This window comes from Rasamsonia byssochlamydoides, assembly GCF_041956645.1.
Source record: "Rasamsonia byssochlamydoides strain NRRL 3658 unplaced genomic scaffold VTN77scaffold_41, whole genome shotgun sequence".
Classification (NCBI taxonomy): Eukaryota; Fungi; Ascomycota; class Eurotiomycetes; order Eurotiales; family Trichocomaceae; genus Rasamsonia; species Rasamsonia byssochlamydoides.
In genome coordinates, this window is record NW_027192424.1 from 164,477 (window position 1) to 185,355 (window position 20,879).

The 20,879-nt window shown below is 48.6% G+C and overlaps 8 protein-coding genes across 8 annotated transcripts; 5 read left to right on the forward strand and 3 right to left on the reverse strand.

The window, feature by feature from the left end:
- Positions 1-1,005: 1,005 nt before the first annotated feature.
- On the reverse strand, positions 1,006-2,907 carry VTN77DRAFT_5730 (uncharacterized protein; the record flags this gene model as incomplete). The annotated part of the gene is made up of 6 exons (XM_069421930.1): positions 1,006-1,284; positions 1,346-1,770; positions 1,819-2,041; positions 2,100-2,449; positions 2,505-2,718; positions 2,779-2,907. 6 exons carry the CDS (start codon positions 2,905-2,907, stop codon positions 1,006-1,008), a joined length of 1,620 nt encoding a protein of 539 aa, XP_069276789.1.
- Positions 2,908-5,036: 2,129 nt separating this feature from the next.
- Positions 5,037-5,337, forward strand: VTN77DRAFT_5731 (uncharacterized protein; the record flags this gene model as incomplete). Its single annotated transcript, XM_069421931.1, has 2 exons — positions 5,037-5,229; positions 5,294-5,337. 2 exons carry the CDS (start codon positions 5,037-5,039, stop codon positions 5,335-5,337), a joined length of 237 nt encoding a protein of 78 aa, XP_069276790.1.
- A 531-nt stretch (positions 5,338-5,868) lies between these two features.
- On the forward strand, positions 5,869-8,957 carry VTN77DRAFT_5732 (uncharacterized protein; the record flags this gene model as incomplete). The annotated part of the gene is made up of 5 exons (XM_069421932.1): positions 5,869-6,138; positions 6,843-7,326; positions 7,399-7,793; positions 7,834-7,855; positions 8,473-8,957. 5 exons carry the CDS (start codon positions 5,869-5,871, stop codon positions 8,955-8,957), a joined length of 1,656 nt encoding a protein of 551 aa, XP_069276791.1.
- A 3,685-nt stretch (positions 8,958-12,642) lies between these two features.
- On the forward strand, positions 12,643-13,770 carry VTN77DRAFT_5733 (uncharacterized protein; the record flags this gene model as incomplete). The annotated part of the gene is made up of 1 exon (XM_069421933.1): positions 12,643-13,770. The coding sequence occupies one exon, from the start codon at positions 12,643-12,645 to the stop codon at positions 13,768-13,770; it is 1,128 nt and encodes a 375-aa protein (XP_069276792.1).
- Positions 13,771-13,963: 193 nt separating this feature from the next.
- VTN77DRAFT_5734 (uncharacterized protein) lies at positions 13,964-15,418 on the reverse strand (the record flags this gene model as incomplete). Its single annotated transcript, XM_069421934.1, has 3 exons — positions 13,964-15,013; positions 15,071-15,211; positions 15,266-15,418. 3 exons carry the CDS (start codon positions 15,416-15,418, stop codon positions 13,964-13,966), a joined length of 1,344 nt encoding a protein of 447 aa, XP_069276793.1.
- Positions 15,419-15,930: 512 nt separating this feature from the next.
- VTN77DRAFT_5735 (uncharacterized protein) lies at positions 15,931-16,429 on the forward strand (the record flags this gene model as incomplete). The annotated part of the gene is made up of 3 exons (XM_069421935.1): positions 15,931-16,006; positions 16,082-16,258; positions 16,332-16,429. The coding sequence occupies 3 exons, from the start codon at positions 15,931-15,933 to the stop codon at positions 16,427-16,429; spliced, it is 351 nt and encodes a 116-aa protein (XP_069276794.1).
- A 448-nt stretch (positions 16,430-16,877) lies between these two features.
- On the reverse strand, positions 16,878-18,088 carry VTN77DRAFT_5736 (uncharacterized protein; the record flags this gene model as incomplete). Its single annotated transcript, XM_069421936.1, has 2 exons — positions 16,878-17,876; positions 17,951-18,088. 2 exons carry the CDS (start codon positions 18,086-18,088, stop codon positions 16,878-16,880), a joined length of 1,137 nt encoding a protein of 378 aa, XP_069276795.1.
- Positions 18,089-18,923: 835 nt separating this feature from the next.
- VTN77DRAFT_5737 (uncharacterized protein) lies at positions 18,924-20,189 on the forward strand (the record flags this gene model as incomplete). The annotated part of the gene is made up of 3 exons (XM_069421937.1): positions 18,924-19,127; positions 19,193-19,227; positions 19,295-20,189. The coding sequence occupies 3 exons, from the start codon at positions 18,924-18,926 to the stop codon at positions 20,187-20,189; spliced, it is 1,134 nt and encodes a 377-aa protein (XP_069276796.1).
- Between the last annotated feature and the right edge of the window lie 690 nt (positions 20,190-20,879).

The following is a 20,879-nucleotide window of genomic DNA, read 5'->3' on the forward strand; positions in this document are numbered from 1 at the left end:
GGTAGGTAGGTGGCTTTAACAGTGATGTCATTCTGGCGTCGGACAAACTGTGCACATAATGTTAATGGTTGATGGTTCCCGTTGGAATACGATTTCCTGGCCAGTCAGTCTGTCACTCAGTCAGGAGGGAACAAGTGGCCCATCCTAATAGTGAATAGATGCTAAGTAAATAAAGGGAGGTAAGGAGTAGGTTGGTATGTTGTCTTTCCTACCGACCTGGGCAGGTATTCTTGCTCTGTTGGATCAACCTAAATAGTATTGCATTGAAGGCTATGTTGTGTAAATATAGGGTTTATAGGGTTGTATGCCGGCACGTGCCTATTATTTCCCAAATAAGGCTTGGAGGGCGATCATCTAGGTAGGTATATACACAGTATATATACCTAGGTCTCAAAGATGATTAGTAAGGTCTCTGGTACCTTCGACTTTCTGTCAGATTCTGGGAGTTCTACAGGAATAATGTAAATTAGGTATGTACATACTTAGTTATTCAAGATAAAAAAGGAGATAGAAATTCATATCAATCCTCTTACGTTGCATTTAGGCTTGTAAGTTAATTATATAATCTGAGCTTATTTTCTTATAGGTATGATTTGTCCTCTTTTTTCTTTCTTTCTTGTAGATACCATACCATATATCAAAGACGGCATGCAGTGACTCGGGTACCTGTACCGGTATCTTTAACTTTCATTTCCAAACACAGAGCCATGCATATTCTTCTTTTTACACAAGTTAAATGAATCGATAGTCAACGATTCTTTATTCCAATGGCATAGCTGTCACAGACATGTCTTGCATTGTTGTTGTGCCTGAGATTTCAATACCACATTGACTTATTCCTTCCACAAACGACAAGAGGACCTTCCACAAACAGACAAGAGGAGATTCCACGAAGATTAAATGGTCGAAAAAAAAATCACAAAGGAATGCTGAAATTAAACCATCACATCTGTCACACGGTCATTTGACGACACCTGGCGACTCGACTCGACTTGACGACCGACCTCATGCCTCTTCTTCCTCTTTCTTCAGCACTTCGGTCACCTGGCCTCCATGCACAATGATCTCGGTCCTCTGGAGTGACGCCTTGACCGGATTCTTGGACCGGAAGATTTCGGTCAACTCCTCCAGCGTCCGTTTGCTAGTTTCCACGAAGAGGAAGTAGATAATTAACACTTCAAAGATGTCCCAGAAGATGAACAGGAAATAGTACTTCCATCCCGCACCGGTGAAGGCGATTCCCGTGACAAAGGTGTTGTAGAAAGACGCGATGTTCACGAAGAACTGGAGACAGGTCAGCATGAACAGTGTACTACTACGCCAGGATAAGATCAAGGCGACTTACGTTGTTCATTGCCATGCCCTTAGCCCGAGACTCGTACCGGAGACACTCGACCGGATACATAGCCTGGTTCGGAGTCCAGCCAGCCGAGTAGACAAACCCAAAGATGAAGATCATGGCGATCTGCGCGCGCGCCGTGACGGAGCTCTTAGCCACCAGCCCACCCGGGCCTTCGACGACATTGGTGGCGTTAAGGGAGATGACGATGATGAACAGGATGACAATGATACTCGTAGCAGTCAGAAGCTGGACCCGACGACCGATTCGGTCAGTGATCAAAGCACCCGTGACGGCCCCGATGAGCGACACCACGTTCTGCAACCCCTGCAGAAGCAGCTCAGTGTTCAAGTTTGTTACACCAGCCCCCTGCAGCATCTGCGGGTAGTAGTAGGACACGGGGCCATTACCAGTCCATTGACCGAAGAAAGCTAACTCGTGATCAGTCAGAGTACCCTAGAAATATTCGCTAGTCTTACCCATAAACAGGACCAGCATAGATCGGTACCGCGTCTCCCTACTGTTGAAGAGCTCGCGGTAATCCCACCACCGCTTGTCGGAGCCGGTCTTGGAGATGTCTTCCAGCATTTCCCGGTACTCCAGCTGGACGATTGGAGAGTTTCGGTCCCCTTCACCATGGTACTCGGCCAGCACGTCCAGGGCTTCTTCGTGCTTGTCCCGCGAGATGAGCCAACGAGGGGACTGCTTTCGTCAGTGAATGTCCGAAGTATCTGAAGTCAGATATGTATGTACAACACACCTCGGGAAGGGTAAGGCAAAACAAAAGAACCAGGCCGGAGAAGACCATCTGCAGCCAGATCGGAATCCTCCAGCTCATCGTGCCCTGGATTCGCTGGGTCCTCCACGGGATGAATGTCCCGGGAATGCCGCCTCCAAACCACAGCACGTTGTACAGACCCGTCATGGCCCCTCGATAGGCCGGATGGGCCATCTCAGAGACATATGCCGGGCCCGCAGTCGCCGACGTGGCCACCCCGAAGCCGAGCAAGAATCGGCCGCCCATGAATGCCCCGAGATTGTGGCAGGTCGCCTGCACAATCGTGCCAACGATGATGAAGATAGCACCAAGCGCCATTCCCACGCGACGTCCTAATCAGCGTCAGTACTGTATGCACAACACACACTGGTTGCAAGGGCAGCGTACCGCGGAAGTCGGTAAAGGGACCGGCAAAGAACGACCCGACGATGTTCCCAATAGTATAGATGGCGTACACGATTCCCGTCGACGGGGTACCCGCCTTGGGATCGAAGCCAAAGTAGGCCCGGTACTGTTGGTAGCTGTTGATCGAACCCATCAGAGAGCCATCGTACCCGTTGATGCAGGAGTTCAAGGTGGCTATGGCGAGGCACCAGTACAGCTGCAATATCATTCTCGTCAGTGTCCGGTTGCCCCGAAACAAACCGGAATAGAGGCCTACCTTGAACATGCGCCTGGTCAGCAGCTTCGGCTTCTGCTTGTACGTAGCGTCGGCCAGGGCCACATTCAGGACGCCTTGTACTTGGGTATCATCCAGGTGGGCTACCGCGGGGGTCTCTTTGTCCGCCATGATAAACAATGTTTTTTTACCGAAAGAACGCAGAAAGTATGGCACTCTGGAAGAAGGATGTCTCTCGAACCGTCCCGGATGGATGAGGCGGTCTTGATATAGAGCAGAGGTGCTGTGCCACTATCATGCCTTCTTTTGCAAATATGCTCACCGAAACCAGCGTGCCAACCCCTTAGTCCGAAGAGAGGCATTGAGAACAGCCTCTAACAGGTCATTTTATTAGCGGTGGTGTCATTTTGCAAGCTGCAGCCTGCAGCTTCCCCAGCTTTAATTAGGCTAAATCCGGGGTCAGCATCAGCTGCATTAGGTCGAGGTCTGGGCGCGGCTGGCTGCGTTCACTCGCGAAGTTGCGATTCAACATGATCGGTCCGTGTCCAATTGGAATGGCTATATGATATTAGAAATTCTTTGGAGGAACGATCGATCTCAACAATAGTCCAACCCCGCGTGGATCGTCTGAGGCCAGCTTGGAGAAGCTGATCAACACAGAACGAACTCATGCGTAGTGCCTGTCTCGGCCATTGCACCCTGCACCCTAGCTCCGAACCAATTTCCTAGTCGGGAGCATTGGCGTATGGCGATTGAATTAATTCCCCAGAAACGAGCTATGTTTGGAAGAACTAGCGTCTTGGCTGCCAGTCTCTGGGGAGTTGCGGGGTTGAGTCGTTGGGACGACACTCCGCGAAGTCGATTAGTCCGTTTACTTTGACTTTGGCATCTAGGAGGTCTTTCAGATGGAATAGATGATACTGACACATCAAGCTTTGGAGTGGGATCGATTAGCTCTAAGCTGAGCTGCCAACCACGTGTTTGGGCAGCTGATAGCTCTTTCATCGCCATGTCCACTGCGAAGCTTTTCGCCAGGTCACCAACATGTTTCTGAGATTTGACGCGCTTGACTCGATCTCTTTGTCTCCAGGATTGCATGTTCCATTGACCCCGATCCAGATGCTAGCAACGACATGCAAATAAATAGCAATGACCGCGGAATATCGGCTTAACGACTGGACTCAGGACTCACTGGCATTCAGAAGGCTTTTGTTAGCTGTAAATCAAACGTCACAGTTGACGGCGCTTGGATATATGAATCGGACAGGGCGCGTCATTGGACAATAATTCAGGTCCATACTATGTCCTCAACTATTTCATGATTCGTGCATGACCAGTAGACATGCAGTGTAACCCGAAGGCAATTAATTGCAGAAATCCATGTCTGGAGAAGTCGTTAGTCAAGCAGCAAGAACGATTTCTCCTACATTTCGGAGTCTGTACCGATATGGGCTCTGTTCCTGGATTTATTTACTTTACCTGGTCTTTGTTGCCTCCTTAACCCCCTTTTTTCTGCTTGTTTATGGGATGCTTCTTTACCACTTTGACAGGAGACGATTGTTGATCTGGCATTCATGGGCAAATGCTGCCTGACTCGATGTCGGGCAACCTCAGGAAGTGGAAAGAGCGCATGACATCCGACCCAGAACGGCCTAGGGGACTGACCATGTGATCCCGAACCTTGTATCAGACAATTGACTCGTCTTCTTTCCACTTCAGTCTTTCAGTCAAAGCGTCTTATCTTGAGGAATATCGTTCAAGGGCCATCGATGCGATCCAAAAGGTCACCCACTGGACTCGATTCCGCCGATCAATCTACCAGCTAGAAATTCCCCTAGGCTCCGACCTATCAAAGGCTCTTTGAATCTCTACAATGCGATGATCCCAGTACTTGAAGGGAAAACGTTTCTACTCATCAGTCAGTCGGAGTGATTTTTCTTCGGAGTGACTGACGGAAGTTGGAATTGGATACAACTTTTCTTCAGACTCCTCTCTGTGGGCTCTCAAAACGCTTGCGTGATGGTAAAGCAGGATTGTCTCTTTGTGAACGTCCAGGAGCAGATGGTCTGCCAAATTGTTTGTCCAGAGAATTTTGAAGCCACTCATGCGTTCGAGATTGTGGGCATTTATCATTTTGGGCCAATCGCAGCACCTCTACGGAAAATCCATGGGACTTCTCTGGGAGGTGAATATTCGCACAAAGCTCCAACCGTGAAGCAACCATCGCAGGAATCGTAAATGTGGATGGGGTGAACTATGGATTGACGGTCGCTCATGCGTTTTTCAAAATCCAACAACCGATGTTTTCAACGGCTCCGTCTCCAACACTTGTCAGTTACGATCTTTATGCCAGCTCGAGCGAGGATGGTTCTTCCAGTGATGACGAAAATAGATTTGATGATATGGACGATTTACGAAGCTCGAAGGGCGGGAATCCATCGAGTTCCCGGACATCTCGCCTGAGCCTCCTGGGGGTCCTGCAAGTGAAGGGTTGTTCGTTCTCTTATCCCTATTAATATGCATTAAGAGTATGGATGCTGATAAAAATACATAACAGGCACGGAATACGTTCCCACAGATAACGAGGTCGTCAATCTTTGAGTGTCATCGCTTGCTTCCTCTTATCTGTTTGATGGAAATTTGAATTCTGCCATGAAAGCTGGCGACTCGGTTTTGATCGACACAGGTCCTGAATACATATGCCACGTGAACAAGGTATCATTTAAAAAATCAAACTCTATTAAGGACTCTATTTGTCGAAGAATTCATGGAAGCCGCACATTCAAGCAATGTCCTCGCTGTCTTACATAAATCTACAATACAGGGAATTTCTGCCGGCCCCATGTGTTCCATCAAATTCCGAGGTAGCGAGGACCCTTGCTATGTCTGGCCAGTTCAGTTCAGCCGAGAAGGCAGGGCCGAGGCGCCAGAAGTTGGTGACTCTGGAGCTTGGGTAATTGATGCCTCGACAGGAGCTTTTTGCGGCATGCTCGTCGCGGAATGCAGGTCACTGGACGTACACTATGTCATGCCGGTGATGACGATCGTAGACAGTCAAACGGCACATGAAAGCAGAAAAAGTCACTCTTCCTACTACTTTGCGATCTTCGCTCTGCGATTGATGACGGCAACATGGTCAAGTTCCAGGACTTGATGAGCAAAATTGTCTGGGAGTGCCCGTCTACGCTCAACAACCCGAGCCAAATCGACAACTTCAGCAGAATTCTTATCTGGGCATCTGCAAGAGCTCTGACTATTGAGATAGAGAAAATTCTCACATTTTACGAACCTTCAAACCTGTTCCTTGACGAATGGAGCACAATCCTCGACCTTGCACTTCTTATAGGGCTCCCAACTGGGAATGTCGATGCGGCTGAGATTTTGATTGAGAAAGGAGCTGATGTAAATCCCAGAGACGGATGGGGACGGGCCCCTCTCTCATTTGTGGCTCAGAAAGGCCATAATGCTATAGCCAAACTCTTACTAGACAGTAAAGCTTTGATTGACCTTGCAGATTATTCGAAACAGACACCACTCTCATGTGCCGCTGCAGCAGAGCATGAAGCTATAGCTAAGCTCCTACTTGATAAAGGGGCTCATGTTGATACTGTGGATTATTCTGGACGAACACCCCTTTCATATGCGGGACGGAGAGAATCCATGAATCATCTCCTACGTGAACATACCCCAAAGCCTGACCGCAACAGCTCCTAATTGATACACGTCTCTTTCTTGCATGAAGCGCAGAAATGGGCAAAGTGAGCATGACATAGTTACATGTATGTATGAACATCAGCACCTAGCATGTACTCAATCCCAACGACCTCAGTGTATTTTTTTTTTCATGACATTTAGCTTACTAAGGTGGCATCACCTTCAACGCGCTACAAGCCTTGAAACATGCAATCATAACGCGGCAATATAGCGCGTCTGTCACACGAGAAAACAAATTTTTCTCTCCTATTTCTCTGAGAAACACACGGTCCTCCCCTCTGCACCGTTTCCGATTAGAATTACTGAATGCAGAAGCCTTGACTACGTCTTCACTACGTGAAGCCTCTCAATTCCAGTCACAATGAATCAATGCAATTAACCTCACAGCCAAGGAGCTTGTCGAGCACTCGCTCCCAGACCTACTAGTGGGAAAGAGGCACACGAAGGCGCCCGCATGGCATGATATCAAGTTCATCGGGAGATTGAGTAGTTGGACAACCTTTGAAAGATCTGTCCGCAAGGCGAGGGATTCAGCGCAATTAGATCAACAAGTGGTCTTGGATTATTACCTCCCTTCTCAACATGAGGCGGAATTTCATCTGTCGAGAGAGCAGTTGTACGTCGGTGACGAATATTCCGTGCAAAGCCGTATTCTACAGAGAGTTGGGCATGTGTTAGGAGGAATCTGCAAGTTCAGGGGCATCGACGTCAGATTTGGTGACAGTAAACTGAGCAATACAGAAATGGCTGGCATACCCGATATTTGCTTATTCGATTCAAACGGCGAAATGTTGGTCGCTGGAGAAATCAAAACTCCGTGGGTACATTCCTTGTCCTATGCATTTCTCAGCTCGGATCTGTTGAGAAAAGCCCTCGGTACGCAATCTTTCCTGACCTAGTCCATTTAATAATGAATAGTCACTCATATTTGTGCACCAATTCCTATAGGTCAAATCGCCCAATACATGTTGGGGGCAAATGTGCGTTTTGGTTTCCTGTCTACATATGATGAAACCATCTTCCTGCGACAGGATCCGGATCCGGATAATACCGAAAGTTTTATACTCTGGTATTCAAATGTGATACGACATAAGACGACTTCTCAGCCTGTGCCGGAAGGGAAAAGTGGTCGTCAGAACTTCTGGTGGCAGGTTTCCTTAAGAGAATGTTTTCTCCTTCTTATTCTTGAGACTCAGCCTGAAAGTAACCGGGCCGATAAACATCGGGCCGGCAACAATACGCCTGAGAACCGCTGGATTGGCCCTAGAAATGCAAGAGTCCCTGCAAAATTTGAAGAGGAGGCAGAGGAACAGGTAGAGGAAGGAGGTGAAGATGTGTTCGATGTAAGCGATTACATTACAGTGAACTCACTCAGCTTACTAGAACCCGAACACCACCATCTGGGGTTTGAGTCTCTCGATCAGGTTCAAAAAATAGTCTTTGCTCAAATGGAGTGACTTACTTAGTGATTGGGGAATTGGGAGGTTGGAAGAGTTCGGATTACCTTCATTGGTATTGTTCGTTGATGAACCCAGCTAATCCAACAAGGGCTTAGCGCATTTTCTTACGAAAAGCACTCCTTTGAGTGCCCAATAATAATACTGGGAACTGGCAAAACGTCAATTTTAATAAATAATGGCTTTTCTCAACAACCATATAAGATGCCAAATAACTATTTATCTGGATGATCATTAGTAATATAAAGATTATAAAAATCCAGGTTGATTGAATTAATAGAATATTATAGGAGAAATATAGTATAAAATATGGCTATAAAATCAGCCGATTTTCCCCATAGATTTTTCAATAAAGTCAAAGCTCTCACTAAGCTCTTTCATTTGTGTACCTAGGTAGGTAGGTGTAAGCAAGAATTGGAAGTGACATCACCAAGTCAACAACCTGTGTCTTCACTTAAAACTCTTGTCTGTCCCACGTCTCCCCCCGTTCTCTTTACCTCTCATAATCAACAAGATGGCCCCCAGTGGGCTTTCATTCTCAACCGTGTTATCTGACTTTCTCAAGCCTGTCGTGGCCGCGACTCCTGGAAGCTCGAAGAGAAGATTGCGGAGAACAGCTATCAGCTCTCCGCATCTGAGGCTAATACTTTTCCCGAAGGACTCTCCGAGGCTGTTGCAACCTTTGCCTGCTGCAATGTGCACAATGAGGTAGAAAAGGCCATTCTGAAAATCCGGATGCAAATCCCCAACAGAGGGACAGAATTCGATCCCCCTAGATCACGCGCCGCACAAGCATTTGGAGAACCTGGAACGGTTGCACAAGACGAATATGCTGCACTTGAACAGCTCAAAATGAACAACTGCTCCTCTGCGCCAACCCTTCTCAAATATGTGAAACGAACACAGGACGCAGATATGCTTGTCCCGGGCGGGTATATTGTTTACTTCTTGGTGAATCGGTTGCCAGGGGTGCCTCTCCATGACTTTTGGGAACGAGAGCCATTGGAGCGGCAGGAGATACGAGATGCATTCAAGGCTCCCTGGGTGTAATGAAAATCTCGTGACCATAGTATTCAAGCCTGCAACTAATACAAGATGCTATCTATATTCAGAGATTGCTGGCGATGTGGCTGAGTCAACCTAGACACTGCGCTTTCCAATGTGCTCTGGGATCGTGAAAACAAGAAATGGTAAGACATGCATTCTTTTACATGAATATGAAAACTCATCTTTTTTTTTTCCTCTTTGAAGTTAGATCGTCGATTTCGACTTCTCTACACCCGCGAACGACAAGAACTGCTGGAGAAATCTCGTATGGATAGCATGGTGGATGGCGGAGTCACAAGCCGATGACAAGGAGGATATGACTCAGTGGACAGTTTGATACATAAGTTGCCATGACAGGGGAGAGGAACATTCTCAAAACCCGTAGTAGCCCATCCATCTCCCGTATGTCAGTCCTCAGGAATGCCTCCCAACTGTGCTAGCAGCGATCTTCACATATTGCGATCATTTTTCTTTTCGGGACAGCCTTGATGCGTGTAGGATACAGCATTCATACCCCTTTATAGTAGTCACTCGAAAGTTGACCGAGGAACTCCACGATTTTCCGATATCGTCAACAATTGTAGGATCCAGGAGGGTCATGAATTCGATTTAGCTGTAATAAAAGGCGGTGATCGCGTTTTGACTGCTATATCTATATCTGTCCAGATTAGTCTCACTGAATATGCAATTATTCTGCTGTATCAGACTTTGTAAATAGCTAATTGAGGAGAAATATTGATTTCAATTGTGACGCATCATTTGATATAACGGCCTGTTATGTCTATATATGCTCAGCGATGAGGGCAAATTAAAAAAGAAAAAAAGAAAGAAGAATACAAGGCACATTAAAAGCTCACACTCCTATGCCTTTAAAGCTGAGTTAAAAAAGAAAAAGAAAAGAAAAGAAAAGAAAAGAAAAAGGAAGAAGGGGTCGAACCCGGGACCTGGCTAAGACCCAGAGCGCGCTCCCACCCGAGCCACGCCCCGGGATTCTTTATGAGAGGAGGAAAGGATATCATTGGATTTATTCCATCATGTAGGTACCAAGCTAGACTTCAGGTAAGCACTGCAGGTAGGTAGGTAGACAGGTAGCAGCACTTGCATGTACAGTACAAAGTACTCCATAGATGCCATGTGAGTACTGTGACCGGTAGCTGGTTGACTATTAATGCCTGAATAGACAGTTTAACGGCTGGAGACAGCTGTGCCTGTCCCTATTACTTTAAGAGTCAGCGTATTATGAATAACATCATCTAAGAAGACAGACGACGTTCAGCAGAGTGTGGAGCGAAGAAAGGCTAATAGAAGTGTTCATTATATTCTGAATTATCCAATCCCTCAAAATACTAGTCGGAAAGTATTAGAATCTTCTGGGATAGTGGTATCGTAAGAATAAAGGTAATAATTGTAACAGCGGGAGTATTTTTAATTGGGAACGGGTCCCCTTACTGAGCCACAGTATCGATACTAGTTATTGCATTTAGCTTGTTAGAATGACTAGTCTTGTGTCTGCCTGATATCTACTTATCTTGAGGCTGTCAGTGTTTATAATAGCTGTATATGCTAATACCTAGGCAAAAGTCTCCCTGGATAATCATGTGGATAACAACTTACCGCAACAGTAGAGAGTTGTTGGGATGACCAATTTTATAGCATGAAGGGAATATTCATGCTACTATAACTCTCCAAATCTTCAGCTGCTCTTTCTGTCTCTTTAGATTCTTTTATATCTGATGCTATCCTATTGCTGAGAAGACAGGCAACCTGCCAACAGCCTTGCTTATACGGTATGGCTGTCTTTGTATACAACAATACTAGCTGTTCCAAATCATTCTTCTCCTGAGAACAAGAAACTTCTGCCCTAATTATCTCCAGAGGCCAGGCCCTAAATGTGTGATGTTGTCTTTAATAGGAGTTCCGAAATCCACTAACTCAGTACAGAGGAAATTGTTAGAAAGAGAAAGAATGAATGAAGCCTCAGGAAGACCTATATTAAACCTATCTAAGTCCTTGTAGGAGATAACGTAATCCACAAGCGAGCCGCTCACCCAACCGAACTGCTCACCCACCTGCGCCCGCGAATCCTATACAGAATCTGAAGCTTTACTATCATCCTAAAATGGCAATTATATACAAAAATTAACAATTAGAGTGATTGGGGCATTAAGTCCTTATATGCCCAATAGTATTGCAGTTGCTGTACCTCAGCAGTATATACATATAAGGTATAGAAGCTGCCTCTGCAGCTAATATGGCCATACCCTCTGGTAGCTGATTTTAATCTAGAATTTAACTCTGTATAAGATCCTGAGCTTCTTGAACTAAGAGACCTTCTCTATATAATATCTAATTGGTTAATTAAGTATGCTTCTTCTTCTGCTTCTTATTTGCAGCCTATAGATTATTATTTTCCTTTATAAGGATGACAGCACTATTTATGGCCAATTAATAGCCCTTAATAAGCTGATTTAGAGTAGCATTTGTAGGGCTTAGTAGGCTCTGTATATGCTATTTAAGTAAGGCCTTAATTACAGTTGCCTGATACTATAATTTAATAATATTATGAGGTGTCTCTGGTACCTAATTGGTTAGGGTACTGCTAGCATAGCTTCTAGGGGGTATAGAGGTCTTAAGCTATATATTGAGCTATATAAGGACCTAATCTAGATGAAATGGCACTAATTTGGTTACTGCAAAGCCATTTTTAATATTCTCTGATTTAAAAGCCTCTATAAGATCCGCGTATAGGAAGCCGCTCGGATTGTGGATTACGTTAGTGCACTGGGTGATTATGTAATCCTTCAGTAAGGAGGAGTTATAGAACACCAACATACTCGTAGATAGTAACAACAATGAACAACTCTCTCCTCTCTTTCAAGATGGCTCCCTAAGCAATTGATTTCAGCTTTCTTGCCTCTTATTTCTACTGAATGGAAACTGCTTTGCCAGCAAGAAGTTCTTTAGTAAATAAAGAACTTTCTTGTGCCTCTCAGGGTTCTAGTAGGGAGGTTATTTTCTGAAGCATAATATATGGAATTCGGATTTTGTTTGTCAGAAGCTTGGAGGATAATCAAGTCTTCTTCAAACGAATTGGATTACTTTCTTGGGAATTTTGACTGGCTTTAATCTCTCTGCTCCTTGGCCTGCTCCCTCGATAGAAAGGAGCCTTCGAAATCGGTCCATTTTAATAGTAGGCTCTAGGAGTTTATATATTATGAGATTAGGGCTTAGGAGCAACTAGCTATACTAATATACCCCCATCAGCAACCGAAAAGGCTCAGAAGCCTAGCTACCTAGGTAACTACCTAATTAGGTAATAGATGCAGATTTTTGCACAGTATATCTACCTAGGCAGGTAGGTAGATCGGAAATCATCCTGCCGATTCATATGATTCTCCCCGGAAGAACCCCACATCTACATCCTCATCCACCCCCTCTTTCGCCGCTGTCGTTGCGGGACCATCGTCATTATTGAGGAACTCCTTATCTTGCAGATGATTTACCGTCATGGTGGAGAAGATGCTGGTCCTAAAGTCCGAGCCGGCCTCTTATATCCGAGCTATCGCCTTATCTCCAGTGGTTGGCCTCTATAAATACTGACCACTCCAGATCAATCCGTCAGGTCAACAAACCAGGCATCTTATCTACCAACCTCTCTCCAAAACTTCATACACAAGCTAGACGCGCCATGTCGGAAATATTCACGCCCGCTCCTGAACCGCCCACCGAGCTGGGCCGGCTCCGCGTGCTGTCCTCGACGGCAGGAGTCCGCGTCTCGCCACTCGCGCTGGGCGCCATGTCCATCGGCGACGCGTGGGCACCCTTCATGGGATCGATGGACAAGGAGGCCGCATTCAAGTTGCTGGACTACTTCTTCGAGGCCGGCGGCAACTTCATCGACACGTCCAACAACTACCAGAACGGCCAGTCCGAAGAATGGCTCGGCGAGTGGATGGCCCTGCGCAAGAACCGCGACCAGATGGTCATCGCCACCAAGTACACCACTGACTACAAGTGGTTCGAGCTGGGAAAAGGAAAAGCTGCCAACCACTGCGGAAACCACCGGCGCAGCTTGCACATGAGCGTGCGCGACTCGCTGGCTAAGCTGCAGACCGACTGGATCGATATCCTCTACGTCCACTGGTGGGACCAGGTCACGTCCATCGAGGAGGTGATGGACAGTCTACACATCCTGGTCCAGCAGGGCAAGGTGCTCTATCTGGGCATTTCCGACGCACCAGCCTGGGTGGTATCAGCGGCAAACACCTACGCGCGCACTCACGGCAAGACGCCCTTCAGCGTCTACCAGGGCCGGTGGAACGTCATGGTGCGCGATTTCGAGCGCGAGATCATCCCCATGGCGCGGTATTTCGGCATGGCGCTGTGTCCCTGGGACGTGCTGGGCGGCGGCAAGTTCCAGTCGAAGAAGGAGATCGAGGAGCGGAAACAGCGCGGCGAGAAACTGCGCAGCATGATGGGCCCGCCTGAGCAGAACGAGAAGGAGATCAGGATGAGCGAGGCACTGGCCAAAGTCGCCGAGGAGCACGGTACAGACTCTGTCACGGCCATCGCGCTGGCCTACATCCGGGCTAAGGCCCCCAGGGTCATCCCCTTAGTCGGAGGCCGCAAGATCGAGCATCTGAAGGCGAACATCCAGGCCCTCAGTATCAAGCTGACGCCGCAGCAGATCGAGTACCTGGAAAGCGTCGTCCCGTTTGAGGTCGGATTTCCTGGAAACTTGCTCGGACCAGATCCGCATGTGACGGGCAAGGCAACTGGTGTGCTTGCGTCGTCTGCTTCTCTAGCGTTTGATTAGTATATATATATATTCAAGTACTACTACGCATATTGGAAATATCTGTATGAATTTATTAGTGTATGGAAATATATATATAGCTAGTTGAAATGACGTGAAAAATATATTCGATACTGACGCTAGTCTATTTACCGCGGTATCATGTGCAAGGTCATGCTCTAGAAAACGTGAATAAGAGAAATCTGTCTCCCGTCTAAACCAAAGTCTTGACCTCTCCCTCCTTCAGCTTCCCCTCTCCAACCAGTCGCTGGACCTCCTCCGCATAGGCAGCCTTGACGGCACCCGCATCCTTGCCCGCAGTCGTCAGCTTCGCCGCCAGCGCAGCCAGCTCCTCCGGGGTGATCTTGCTCATAACCAGCTCGACGTCGTTCAGGACTGCGTCCACCTGCGCTGGAGAGGCGTCGCCGGACTCGACGAAGTAGTTGACGTCCTTGACGCTGCCCTTCAGAACGCGCTTGTTCTTCTTGGCTGCGTTCTTTGCCGCCTCCTTGGCCTTCTTCGCCGCCTCCCGCTCGGCCTTGGCCGCTTCTTCGGCTTCCTTCTTCCGGCGCTCTTCTTCCAATCTCGCCTTCTCCTTCTCCTCCGCTATCCGTTTCGCCTCGGCTTCCTTCTCGAGTCGGCGCTTGTCTTTATGGGCCCGCTCCTCCTTGCGGAATTTCTTGATCCGCTCATCCATCGCCAGGCATTCGTCGACGAGCTTGCGCAGACGCGCCGTGTCTTCGGTCTTCTTCTTGCGGCGGGCATTGGCGTTCTTGCGCTCGATGTGGCGCTTCTGGTCGCGGTTCTCGTTGTCATCCGGCACGTCCTCGTCCAGGTACTCAAAAGACCGCCAGCTGTCGAAGTTGTACCAGAAATTGTAGAAATTCTCGACCTCTTCCTTGGTGCTGTTCTCATCGCCAAGCATGGGGACCGGGTGCTTGTTGGAGAAGCGGGCCTCCGACTCGAAGACGGGGTTCCACAGCTCGTAGAAATTGCCTTTTTCCACCTGTTTCCTCGTGGGCGGATCCACGTTGGCCGCTTCGTCGACCGAATCGTACTGGCGCCGCTTGACAGGGTCCAAAAGGATCTCCGTCGCCTTCTGGATGCACTTGAAGAAGTTGTCATTCTCGTCGCCCTGGCCCGACGCCGCCTTCTTGTCGGGGTGGTGTTTCAGGACCTTCTTGCGGTGGGCGCGCTTGATCTGCTCGGGAGTAGCACGGTAACGTAACTTGCTCAGACCGAGGACGGCGTAGTGGTCTTGGCTCTGGAAGATATTAGCGAGATATCAAGCAGAGTAGACCTCAAAACAGTCATATCATACCTTCCAATCCTTGGCATCTCGGGCCAGCATGATCGGGTCTTCCGGTTCAGAGATCTCATCGTCCTCGTCTTCCTCGACCTTCTTGACCTTCTCCTGTGCCTGGAGCCGTTCGTCTTCTGAGAAGGTGCGGTTATGACGCTTCTATAGAGGAATTAGCCTTGAAAAAATTTCCACCAAGTACATCGACATGCTTACCCGTCTAGCATGGGCCAAAAAGTGAGGTCCCACAGGCTCGAGATTGCGCTGCGTGGCACTGGAGAGCGCGGCAAGGACTTTGTGGTCTTTCTCAGCGCTCCAGCCCTGGGGGAGAGCCGGGAGCGGAATATCGACGACCTGAGCAGTTGCCATTATGCAGTTGGCAGACTGGATGTCTGTTTTTGAGCCTGTTGATTAGATAGAGGGGTTGATATGATAGACGGGATCAACAGATCAACAGTTTGTCTGGCTGAGGAAAATTATTTTTCTGCCGGGTATCCCCGCCTCGGCGGTCGCCAATCGTTGGCTGCATATTTCGGAGTTGCGAGACGCAGCTTCATCTACATCTACATCTTCGAGTCTTGATATTCTTTCAGAGGGGTATCCTTCTATCCTTCTGGTTATTCTACGAGTAGTGCTGTTGCATCGTCCTGTTCAGGACAATGCTGGGGTGACAATTGTTGAGCTCAGCTGTATCAGGAATCAACCAGGAATCAACCGCTCTCCGGCTTGTCTCGTTCCACGCATCGTCGTCCTCTTATCAGCAGCTGGGGATTAGATACATAGCATAATAGTTGCCACGAAAACCGCGTCCTAGAAAAACCTCTGCAATTATTTTCTCCGTTTCTTTACTGCTTATCTAGAGTCACCTCGAATCTCGCAACATGGCCAGTCAACCCTCCATCTCCGCCCTCTCCGCCTACCGCCAACTCCTCCGCGCAACTCGCATCGCCTTTCAAGGTGAGAGCCCACCCCAATCAATCCAATCTACCCTGAGTTATCATAAGTCACTGATCTCTTTATGATGATATGTAGATGACTACCACATGCTCTGGGCCGCGCGCGCCGAAGCCCGCAAACGCTTCGACGAGAACCGCCGTCTGGGCGTCGACACGCCGATGCAGATCCAGCATGCTGTCGAGACGGCGCATATCCTGAGACATAATATTGTGCAGGGAGTGAGGGATAAGGATAGTGAGGATGATAAGTGGAGTATGTACCTACCCACAGATATATATATGAGCTTGCCTTTTGGGAATTTTTGTTGACCGTTTTTGTACTACAGCACTCCGCATCCACGACGAGATTGAACGAGGCGATAATGACTCTGTCAGGATCGGGGACAAGAATGTCAAGGTTGATAAGGCTTGCTCGTCGTCATAGGTCATACATAGTAGGCCTTAGACTTTTCTTTCTCGGTTGTCTCGTTTTCTCGGTTTTCTCCCCTCGTGATCATAATCGTGCGGGCGAATGGAACTACGCGATGTGATATTTGTATTCTATGTGTATATATATACTCATGACTACTGTGGCACTAGACAGGCTCTGACGAAGTCTCGGAAATATCAATGAAAGAAACCCGCAAACGCAGCTTGCGGCCTGTATTATATTTTATTATACCCAGATGATATTTATGTCGCCCTTTGCAACCCTTTCAACCTTTTCATCACTGACTGCTGAGCATTGCATTGGTATTGACCAGGGGAAAAAAAAAACAAAAAAAGCAGAGACAAATGGATCATAACGCCCGCTCCATGAATTACACGCCATACAAAATGGTCCCTTTCCCCATATGAACACAAGACAATGACGACCAAACTAACAACGTAATTTAATCTCCCGCCAAGCTGGCATACTGCACCTCGCCGCTTCCAGGGGGAGGAGCAACTGCATAGGTGGGCTTCGCAGGCTCGGTTGGGATGTCCTCTCCTGCAGCTGTGATGGCTCGTTGACCAGCGCCTGCAGACGAGGTCGCCGTCACTGCCTGTCGGCCCTCGCGTGCGTTTTGCATCCGCTCTTCGCGATCCATGTTGTCCAACGGCCTCGGTTTCCCCCATCGTACGCGTAGAGGACACCCCTTGATGACCGCTTTGCCTTGACAATGTTTGGCTGCCGCTTCGGCCGACGCCCGCGATGCGTAATTGACAAACGCGCAGTGTGCCCGATGCGAGCAGACCAGCGAGCGCAACTGCCCGAATTCAGAAAAGAATGTGCGTATCTCGTGCTCGGGGAGGTCATCCTCGACACCAGTGATAAAAAGAGACGTGATTTTCGGATCCGCTGGTGGGTTGATATCCTCTGGACCCGGTGGCAACTGTGCGGTGCTGGGGAATGGTCGCCCGCCTCGTGCTGCTCGTCCTCCACGCCCGGGCAGCGGGGTTCCTCTTCTGCTGTCACTCGTGCGAATCGGACCTGGGCCATTGCCATAGCCGTTCCGCTGTGGTGCGGACTCCGACTGCGATCCTCCTTCTTCCTGCGGCGCCTCCAACCGACGCTGCTTCTTGTAGTAAGGTTCGCTATGCGCCAGTCGCTTAAGTAACTCACGGGCCTTTTCGTCGGTCTTTTCGTACGCCTCCACGGCGCCGCGGCCTTCCTGGATCTCTTTCTCGTGTTGCTGGGCGTAATACTCCCGGTTGATGCTGCTCTGGGGACCCGGCGCCACCATCTTCAGGGCGGCATCACGGACCACGATCGGTAGGCCGAATGACAGATCCAGCATGCAGCATTGACAGCAGTTCTTCAGACGGGCACAGGTGAGGCAGATCATGGTCCGCTTGGTGCGAGCCGTGCGATCGGCCTTCCACCGGAAGAGTGTGAACGGACGTGTACACTAGACTGCATGTCAGTAATCATAATCCATAAACCTGATGCGTAGTCCATAAGTCATCCGAGATGGTAACTTACAATCTTGCACTCCGCGCCATAGTCCTCCTTCAACATCTGCACATAGGGATTCTCCGGGAGGCAATTTTCACAGACCGACGGGAAATCGGTGCTCTCCCAGCCGGACCGGTTAATATCCTGTTTGATCTGGGGTGGCATCTTTGATCCGTTTTATCGGGATCAGAGATGACTGGTTGTTCAGGGGTCTGAATCCGACGACTCGTCGAGGGGCGACGCGCAGAAATCGTCGGCTGCGGAGACTGATGATGGATTAGGATTATCGATAGCGTGGCTGTGATAGATTGGAAGTCATCTGTGGCTGGTGCTGAGAAATGTGGCTGGACATCACGTGACATATGTCTTCTCCTCCACGTTCAATCACATGCTTGCAATTGAGTACGTAGGCCACCAAAACACTTTGCAATTTGAGAATATTGTAATGATATCACTAGTTAGTAGTAGTTGTTGTTATTATCGTTATTATTCTTATTTCCACCCAATTACATAATTATAGTTGGATTAACTAGTTATTTAGCATCAGCTGCGTCACTGCGTGCATTACGGACAACTGTCCTCTCGGAACCCGAGGCTCCCGTCCTTGCGGTCGTCGAGCATATTCTCCAATGAGCTGTCGACACGCACTGACGGAACCCTCGGCCACCGCCATTTCCGTTCTCTCAGCTGATTGCTACTTCTCCGCCTTATCTGGCTTAGTGTGCTTCCCCTATCCTGGCCTGCTGATAGGCCTGAGATCCTCCATCGCGCTAGGAAAATCTCCAGCTCAACACTTCCAGGTTCCTCCTTCTTGATCTCTTCTCCCTGGAGGTGAATTTGCTGTGCCATTTCGTTGTGGAGTTTCTCACGACGTCCACTGCTGATTGCAGGATCCATTGACTTCTTGGTCTTTCATTCCGACGTCGTACGATCTTCTGTTGTCCCCCTTTTCCCAAAAATTTCTATATAACGACTTCACGACTGCTCTCATCTTAGCAAAATGGCACCGACAAAGTTGGAGATGGAAGACCACAAGCGGGACGCGGAATTCGCCCGCATCCTTCACGGCAAATCTGTTGAGTCTGCTGGAGGTCTCGCAGCTATGCGTAAGAAAGACCAGAAAGCTCAGCAAGCCGCTGTGGACGAATATTTTAAGCATTGGGACAATAAACCAGCCGAGACTGAGACGGAAGAGATCCGTGAAGTGAGTTACCTGTTTGAGTGAATCTTATTCTGTTCATTCTTCCTGACGATTGTTCTGTTCGATAGGCTCGACGAGCGGAATATGCCTCTTTGACCCGACAGTATGTACCAACCACATGCCGTTCCTGAAATAAAACTGGTTTGAAACGTATGTTGATTCCTGCATAGCTACTACAACCTCGCCACCGATCTCTACGAGTATGGATGGGGTTCGTCTTTCCACTTCTGCCGCTTCGAATATGGCGAGCCCTTTCACCAGGCCATCGCCCGCCATGAGCACTACCTCGCCCACATGATGGGACTCAGGGAAAACATGAAGGTGCTGGATGTCGGCTGCGGTGTCGGTGGACCGGCCCGCGAGATGGTCAAGTTTGCTGGTGTTAACGTTGTCGGTCTCAACAACAACGACTACCAGATCCAACGTGCGACCCGCTACGCCGAGCGCGAGGGTCTCTCTCACAAGCTATCCTTCGTCAAGGGTGACTTCATGCAGATGCGTTTCCCTGACAACACCTTTGACGCCGTCTACGCCATTGAGGCCACCGTCCACGCCCCCAGCCTCGAAGGTGTCTACAGTGAGATCTTCCGCGTCCTGAAGCCCGGTGGTGTCTTTGGTGTCTACGAGTGGCTCATGACCGACCAATACGACAACGACAATCCCGAACATCGCAAGATCCGACTGGGTATTGAAGTGGGTAATGGTATTTCCAACATGGTCAAGGTCTCCGAGGCTCTTGATGCTATCAAGGCCGCCGGCTTCGAGCTCCTCCACGCTGAGGACCTGGCGGAGCGTCCCGACAAGATCCCGTGGTACTACCCTCTTGCCGGTTCCTTCAAGCACATGACTTCTATCTGGGATTTCTTTACGATCGCTCGCATGACCTGGTGGGGTCGTGGAATCGCCCATCGCTTCGTTGGTGGCATGGAGGCTCTCGGTCTCTTCCCCAAGGGATCGCGAAAGACTGCCGACACTCTCGCCATAGCCGCAGACAGTCTGGTTGCTGGCGCAGAGAAGAAGCTCTTTACTCCCATGTATTTGATGATTGCGCGGAAACCGCAGTAACTGTATGGCTCTTATTTTTCTCTTCTCTCCTCTTCTCTTCTTTTCTTTTTTCTCTTTGATTTGTAATGGTTTGCATTAATATTCCCCTTTTGTCCTGCTGTCAGGTCATTCCATTTCTATGGCATATATCTGTTAGAGTATCTTTTGGGATTGACGAGCAAGACATTAATGAATTAATCATGTGCCTCCGGACAGGCTAATATAATAATACATGACGTCAACGTTCATCTTTGGTCAATGTTACACTTGCAAACTAGGCAACAGTTGCACTCTATTATTTGTTTGGATTTCCAGGCAATAAACTGGCAATGTGCCAGTAATCTTCTGTATATACATTTGAGCTGATTCTGTTCGAAAATTTTTATCTCCTCTAACGATTCCTTCCGTTGCTGTGCTGCTATAACAAACTCGCCATGTCTTCTGATCAAGCCGCGGAGGATTCTGCAGATCCCTGGTCAGTCTGGTCGGACTCATTCACGGATTTGCCTACCTATACCTTTTCGTCGATCGACGACATGCGGAAGATTGTGGCACGTGTCTATGAGGAGGTTGCGGCGCCTGAGGACGAGAACTATATCGGATACGTCGTCTTCTCAGAAGTTTCCCCGGAAATGGCACAGAGAATCATCTCCGATCGTGGCCTCTTTGGAGAAATTGCACGATTCGACCTCTATGTCGAACCCTTGCAAC